At 51.2% G+C, this 7,965-nt stretch overlaps 2 protein-coding genes across 2 annotated transcripts; one reads left to right on the top strand and one right to left on the bottom strand.

Annotated features, from left to right (window-relative positions):
* Positions 1-1,697: 1,697 nt before the first annotated feature.
* LOC100907551 (uncharacterized) lies at positions 1,698-3,010 on the bottom strand. Its single transcript, XM_018642047.1, has 3 exons — positions 2,829-3,010; positions 2,582-2,696; positions 1,698-2,453 (listed from the first exon to the last, which is right to left on the bottom strand). Exons 1-3 carry the CDS (start codon positions 3,008-3,010, stop codon positions 2,013-2,015), a joined length of 738 nt encoding a protein of 245 aa, XP_018497563.1. The 3' UTR covers positions 1,698-2,012.
* A 598-nt stretch (positions 3,011-3,608) lies between these two features.
* Positions 3,609-6,216, top strand: Snap29 (Synaptosomal-associated protein 29kDa). The gene is made up of 4 exons (XM_003739322.1): positions 3,609-3,861; positions 4,920-5,051; positions 5,173-5,421; positions 5,572-6,216. The coding sequence occupies exons 1-4, from the start codon at positions 3,766-3,768 to the stop codon at positions 5,920-5,922; spliced, it is 828 nt and encodes a 275-aa protein (XP_003739370.1). The 5' UTR covers positions 3,609-3,765; the 3' UTR covers positions 5,923-6,216.
* The last annotated feature ends 1,749 nt before the right edge of the window (positions 6,217-7,965 follow it).

Genomic DNA, 7,965 nt, shown 5'->3' on the forward strand with positions numbered 1-7,965 from the left:
GTTATCAGAGGAAGCGTGAGGCCCAGTACCAAAGCTTCCGTCGAGTTCAGAAATACTGTCAGGCGGGAGTTCGATTTATTGCTCGGGAATCGCACAGAAGTTCCGCGGCTCGTAATCAGAGGTGAGAAAAGGATCCATCATTCCACATCCGAAACGATTCGATACACCTATGGAACGCCTCTGATGCCTCGAGAAAGGTCGCAAAAAATGCTCAAAAACTCCCTATCCTCGAGCCGATACCTCATCCCAGGAGTAAAGCAGGGCCTCTTAGCCATGTGTTCTCCGAACAAGTGGTCAGAAGCCGTTCTCCTCGATCTGATCGAATGTGGAATTCCAATGGAATTCCAGTCTGCTGGCCAAGCATATTCAAACTCGGTTGATTGAATCGGAGCACACTCTCCGCGCAAATCACTCTCTCACTCAGACGGGGCAGAACAGAGGGATCATTCCTTAACGGTTCACGGGAAGACTACAATTGTGCAGACCCAAACTAATCCGAAACGAAACCAATCCACAACATGATCTCCATACGGAACCAATGAATTCCAGAATCTATCGATAAGTTGATCGAGCAGTATGGCGATCCGGGCGGCCCGCTCATTCAGTTTGAAATCGCGATTTGGAGCCTGGTCGAGGATAGGTACAGCCGAGTCTGTCACGTCACGGGGAGCTCATGTGAGCGGAACTCCCCTCGAGCTCAGCGACCTGAGCGCATGCCGGCGTTCAGTGAACGAATCCATTGCATCGTTCGTGCACTCAGCCGGTGCGTTTCCATGCACCTGTACAGAGGAAGAGTTTCCATCCGGCGGCATTTTCAAGCCTAGATATAGAGGGGCGAGATACGGAGTGGGCTCAGGACATCACTTGTTTGATTCTGCGATCAAGCCGAAACCACGGAACGAGCAGCCAACAGTTCTACCACAAGCTATCAGAAGCCACTAGGGAGCCGGAGGCCCTCCCTGGAGTCGAGAGACGGAGCTCCGTTCCATTTCCGTAATTCTAAATTCCTAACCTGTGTTTGACGCGTGGGGTAATGGCCAGAATCGGCGCTCGGAGGCTCTGTGAGTGCACAAACCTACATCTGACAGCGTCAATCAGCGGCAGTGGAGCAAGGCACTAATCCGGTGGTTTACCCAGTCCGGTCAGACCTTCGCAGTGAAATACTCACGATCGCCAATCCTTGCACCGGAGAATGATCCAGTGCGCCCTCTCCCCATAATGATGACGTGATCTCTGGCACCTCCTCTCAGGACGTCTGACTGATGCTGCCGTCGGAACACCCCCGCCCGATAGCCATGCGACCGAGTGCTAGAGTTCGGCGAGGACCAAGTTTTCAAAAGACTGAGGCACGGATCGATCGGCATCTTCCCCGACAGAGATTCCGTCTGCTCAACGCGCTCTATCGGATTCCGAGTTTCTCCTGAGAAACCGGGCGATCACGGAGACTCGTTCGACCGGAGGGAGATTTGATCGCCCACAATGGCCTTTACAGTCTTATCCTGATAATTCGGGGCGTCCGTGAGCCTGTGAAGAGCTCGAGCTCGATGCGTTCTCAATTAAAGGTCCCGATTGTTCTCGGGGCGATACTTTCGCCAGTCGGCGTCAATTCCACTCTGGCCGAGTACGCAGGTGTGTCCAGAGATGAATCCTGGATGCATCACTCATTGGGGGAAATCATTTATTATAATCATGTGTCATCATCACCTCCGTCCTCGTCCACTAGGTACTGATCACAAAAATACATAAGGTACACGGAGTTCCGAGCTGCATTGTAAGCTTCACAGTCGAAACGCGACAAGACGCTCCACAAGGTTTCTCGCAGATCCAATAGACGTCTACAATGGCGAGCGAGCAACATACATCAGTTTGGAACTCATGCAGCCATCAATGCATAATTACAAAACTGGCGATTCTTTGCTTTGAGATCAATGCCGCGTGCGCTCCTCGTATGAGCCTTTCCTATGTCTTCCGACGATCCGAATTCGACACCTGGTTTTGAGCCGTAGCCGTGATCACGACGATGAGATCGAAACAGAGGGCAAATTCTGAGCGAGTTGATACCAAACGCCGGCTGGAGAATCACTCTGTTCGTTGTCGGTTTCGGCTCCGCTCTCGTCCTTCGGAATTTCGGTCGACTGACACAAATTGAATATTGTCCGGCATTTTGCGCGGCTCGGGGGCAAGGTCGGTCGTATCTCGAAGCCCTCGATCGACGTCGCCTCCGAGGAGCACTGAGAGACGACTTTCACGAACAGAAAGCACTTCGCCGAGCGAGGGCCGTTCGTCGGCGCGAGGATGTCGTCGACAGAAGCGACAGCTCGAAATAAGTTGAGTTTGGAAAGTTTCAGAGCGTCCTGATGGCGATTCGTGTTGTCATTCCATCGGGCGGCTTGCAATCTGATGTGCGTTACGTATTGGGCCAGCGAAATTGTCGAGCCCTGCACCAGGACGACCTGCAAGATGGCATAATGATGCTTTATCATCTGTCCCTTTCCTGCATCGATATCTCTTATCGGTCGAAGTACATTCTGTATGCCGCTTTCGGGCGGTCACACGATCGTTTTCTCGCAATCAGACTCACCTCAGCCAAGGTTCCGGAGGAGGCGAGTCGCTCGATCGATTCCAGGACTTTCTCTAGACGCTCGAATTGAGCTCTGTTCCGCGGGGTCAATTTTTCTCTCAAGATGTCCAGACGCCTGCAAGTCACTGAGCTTAATGTCGGGAATTTTCGCGAGCGCAGAAGCAGGGTATCCCTATCCGAGGTGGAGCCGCACCGGAAGTCTATTTCCTGCCGGAGGATATTCTAGAGAGGCGGAGTCGTTCTTCACCTGACAGGTTGCTCGATGTGTGACGTCCTGTATAGAAGATCTTCGAGAAGACTTGTGACAGCACGGCCGAATTCATCAAAACACAGCCCATCGTCCAATTTCACAACCAGTTCGCGAGGTTCCGGCGGGAGCTGTGTTTTCTGTGGTTGCCGTTTCTTCTGGGCTTCGATTAGTCCGAACATGGTTCCGAGGTATCGTCCGAGATTCGAACGTTGTGAGAATCACTTGCTTAGGATCGGAGAACGAAGGGTCGGAACAAACAATATTCTCTCGACGACTTTGTTCGAGACTAACGGAACTTCAATTGTTTCGTTGCGCCGCTACTCTCGCCCGCTCCTCGCACCCGCGACGAGAGTAACAACAGAGGATTTGTCGTTGTTCCCGCTCGGTAGGCTCGAGCTCAGATGCAGAACATACACGAGTGGTGAAAAAGCCCGCCTTCAGCCTTCTTTCGTTCGAAACACCACCCGATCGGACATGACAGTAGCCGTGAGCGCGGGACTTCCCAAAAAACTCGGTATGCCTCCGGCGGGTCGAGCGAGGGGAACGTCGAACGTGACAGATATCCGAACAGAAGACCTCGGAGATCTACTGCTCATCTCTGTTACCGGACAAGCGCCGGAGAGCCGCAAACGACACGGATGATTCATTGTCAGGTGGAACTTCTTGGTTCTTTTGTGATACACGGACGTCCTCCTCGCGGCTGCCTAGATCGAGAGTCGTGTGGTACGGAATCGGAAGGTGGTGGCGAGAACTGCTGGTGATGGTGGCTTCGAGGAGGAAAAAGAAGGAGGAGGAGGCGTGTCGCAAACTCACCAGCAGTTGATTCAAGACATAGAAGCAGTTGGAGTAGTCTAGACGAATCAGTCCGTGTTTTCGACTCATCGCCACCAGTGGTTCCTCAGTAACGCTTCGCGAAGCTCGACGTAGGCGGAAGATGTCGATCAAAAGTCCAACAGTCAACAAGAATCCGTTCTACGACCCAGACGACGATGATGTTGACGACGACACTTTCGTCAATTACAGAGCCAGGGTATGTTCGATTCTTCCCTAGATTTGCCAACCGTATCAGTTTTCTGGGCCCGACTCCAAGTCGCTTGCGAATCGGTATTGAACTACAATCGTGCTTTGTACCGCGATACACTCGATCTTACGCTTCCTACGATCGCTGCTCCCTCGATCCTCGGCCGCATGACAAGTCAACTTCTTATTCGATTCATTCATTGGCGAAGCTCACTCGTCGGGAAATAGAAGACGAGCGTCGACACTGCAGGATTGTGGTGGACTTCCGAAATTCCCAGCTCTGTCTCGGGTGCTAGTTTCAGGACGGCCTGAAAAATCCTCGACTTCCACGTCGATTCGGATTCGAGCCTCCCTCGACCTTGCAATCTAGGGAGGGAATGGAATCCTCCGCTTCCGTCCGATATTCTATCGCCGTATCTTCGAGCAAAAATGGCAAAGTCATAAATATTCCGTGCGGCGAGTTTAACTTGGTGCGGGGGGTCGATCCCAGCGTAGAGCAAAGTTATACAGGACGGGTATTTCCCATCTTGTGTCATCCGTCATCCCTCCATGATTCTGTGATCGTCACAGAGCTGGAGGCATATGCCGTTCACGTAGCGGCGCTCTCTCATTGTTTTCTCCTGAAGTTCGCTTGCAAGTGTCCCGCATATGAGTCACCCTTGCATGTTCGGCGGATTGTGAATTTTCATGCGAACAACCGAGTCCACGAGCGATAACGGATGTCGGTCGACGGCCGATGACCTCTCCTAGCGAGCGTTTCGCAGATCTAATAAATCGCATGGCTGAAGTTCTGGAAAATCTCAATATGATCCCGTTGCGCTCTATCATCTTGGACCCCGCGAAGTCCTCGATCCTTTCTCCGAACATCTTCATCAGTGATACGAAATCTGAGGCGGCCCGGGAGGCTCTAACTGGAGCTGTATGCGAGACAATCGGGAGGATCAATGATAATTTACTCGACAAGCGGCACGGCGCGAACCGCAGAAATTCTGATCTCGTCGCGTCGATCCACCGATTTCTATTCTTGTGTTGGCCTGTTGTCAAGCATCATTCGATCTTTGTTTCCAGGCCTATGATAATGCAGAGCACCGAATGTACGAAGAGAAGCGCCAGCAGCTCCTCGAGGAGCGTCGGGAAGTCGAGGATCGGATGCTCCAGAGCTCGAGCTCCGCCGTTCGAGCGCTCTATGAAACAGAGCAGGTGAGTGCTGACAGTTCTGAGATTGTTCCCAGGAGCCATGGTTGAGGCTCACTCCCCCTAGATTTCGAGCAGAAATTTTGGGAAGCATGACCTCGAAACTGATGTGCAACAAAAATTTCAGATCGGAATCGAAACAGCTGATGAGTTAGTTCGCCAGGGTGAGCAACTCAAGAAAGTCGATCGGAATCTCGATGACATACACAACGTGACCAAGACAACTCAGAAGCACCTGACGGCTATGAAGAGCGTCTTCAGTGGTTTCAAAAACTACTTTGGCAGGTCGAACAACACAGAGAATTCGACTAGCCAAATGAAGTCTTCGACGCCCGAGGAGCAGCCGTCTAGTGCTCTCGCCGCAGCTGCAAAGAAGGTTTGTATAGAGCGACGATCCCGATGCGTCAATCGGAACAAATTCCCGCCCTGGGAGTGGATTTGGATCTCTTCTGTATCCCATTAGTTGAGCCTACATCAAGTCCACATCTTCGCTCAATTATCGAGTTATTGAATCGATGCTTCACAGGTGAGAGGTGACGCTGAAAGCGCTAGACAGAAGAATCATCCGGCTCTCAGGAGTCGTTTCGATACCTCCGGTTTCGGGGCAGCGGATGACGACGATGATGCCGCCGTGGGGAACGACAAAGCTTACAAAAATCGACCCATGACTCGATCTGAAATGGTCGAGCATAAGTTGAACAAGGATCTCACTGAACTCAGCTCCGGGATGAGTCGCCTGAAAACGTTGGCCCAAGGTCTGAGCTCCGAGCTGGACGAACAATGCGACCTGATAAGTACTATTGATAACAAAGTTGACACGGCCGACGTCATAATCAGCTCCCAAACGAAGCAAATGAACCGACTGCTTAAGAAATAGGTCGCCATTCCGAAAATGAATCTGTCCGCGAATCCTCCCCTGTAAGATTTACATTGTTTGTTAGAACCTCTTCAGTGCTGTTCATTTTACTTAGGGCACTTTGAAAGAGAAATCGTTTTTTCCGTTTTACTTGATATCTCCTCATGATATCGAAGGTTGTTGATACAGCGCAATGCGTGTTGGTGTACATACGGATACCCATTGAAATCTATCGTTGAAGTACGAATCGACGAAAGCATGAAACATGATTATTATAGCTGAGAATAAATGAAGAATACTAAGGAACGAAGATAAGGGGAGACTCCTGGCTCTTCCGTGGGACGCACTCGGAGGTATTCTTTATGAGTTCACGAGAGCTACATCGGATTGAAATCTTGGCTGGAAGCGGTGCGGTCGATAGATATTTCATGGACAACTCAGTCGGGTGATTAGAGTATCGGCCAGGGAATTTGGCAAAAATGAAATCCGCCTAGGGAATCTCATTAATCGCGAGCTTTCGGGGAACCCGAGTAAGTGGAGAGGGGCCCGGAATCGACCGCGAGACGAATAACTAATGTGTGGACTTATCTGGATTTATTCCGCGCTCCCATCACGCTATCTACCTCCTTTGGGATTCCATCGAAGAAGGATTCCGAAATCGAAGCAAGATTCCTCCTCATCTCGCTCGAACCTATGTTGTCTACGATGCGGTTGCGTGAAATCGCTGCTGGTCTCATATTCGTGAGTCATTTCGGGAAAGGAAATTCCTGTTTTCCTGTCACCGCTTGGGATATTGATTCTAGAAGCGCCTTCTCGCATGTAGGAAGATGCCGCGAGAAATCAAGCTCATACTCCGGATGACGCTGCTCAGGCAAAGAGGTGTTTATCGATCGGCACTCCCTGGGAACTCCTCCGGTTCTGCATCGAGCTCGCCCCCTTAGGTGATGCCGAGAAGGCCGAAGCGAATTCAAATCATCGATAAGTAGGCTCAGTGTTGTAAGAAACCGAATATCGTAGGTGAACGGAATCGTCACATTCTCTTGTCACGTCGGCGCCGTCGCCGAAGAGAGTTTCATCTGCCACAAAATACATCATTCGCTTGCCAGCCTCGGTCAGTGAACACAGCGAAGATTTTCAAGCTCTCGCTACGAGTGACATGTCACATAGATCGCTTCGGTGTCCTCACACCAAGTTCAAAATCTGATCGAAGAGAATTGTGTCCTCCCTCCGCAAATCGGCATCATTGAATCCACGCAGCCGACGGAATCTATCTCCTGTGTTCCCCAATCCCGACATCCGCCTTCCTTCTCCCAGCCCGTGAACTGAGGTTAAAAACGGAAATCGACCATCGAGATGTGCTTGCCAAGCGGAAGTAGCCGTACCAATCAATCGACCTGTTTTGTGCTATGTGTGTGTCTGATCCAAAACTGTCTGTTCACCCAGTGGACGTTCCTGTTCATCTCGCAATCTCGTCCAAGAAAATCAGCTCAGCTCGGAATTTCTACCAGGGCTGTTCCCTCGTCGCTCGGTCGGAGTCTTCTCGGAAGTTTCATTCGCTCCCGCCCTCTCAATTGTCGAGCTACTAGTTTTTGAGGCTAGATCCGCGTCGGAAATCACAACTCCTTGATTCTATCGAACATATTACCCCTGATCCTATATTTTCGAGCGGCCGGCATACGTAGGACCCCACAGGGTGACGCGGTCCTAACCGCAAGGGGAAGCCGGGCTATTCATGGCGGAGAATGCTCACGAGAACACAAGGAGCCTCGCTTTTGTCGAGCGAACGCGTCATCTTACGCTGAGGTCGCTTTTCTTTCCCTGGAACGGGAGAGGCGGCATCTTTAATACGTTGCGTTGATGAGATTTCCGTCAGAAAGGATTCGATCCTCGCAAGGGGCGGAACTCGCAGGTCTTTGTCTGAATACTCCACGGCACTTCAGCGCTCCGGATTGAGAAATACTTTGACTGGTGTGCGGAGATCTCGGAGTCTCTGTGAGTTCCAGCCCGAAAATTCTCACCTAACCAATCAAGCGTCAGTTTCATGGCTCAGAAACTGATTCTGTT

Source organism: Galendromus occidentalis, unplaced genomic scaffold (genome assembly GCF_000255335.2).
Source record: "Galendromus occidentalis unplaced genomic scaffold, Mocc_1.1 scf7180000076500, whole genome shotgun sequence".
NCBI classification, from domain to species: Eukaryota; Metazoa; Arthropoda; class Arachnida; order Mesostigmata; family Phytoseiidae; genus Galendromus; species Galendromus occidentalis.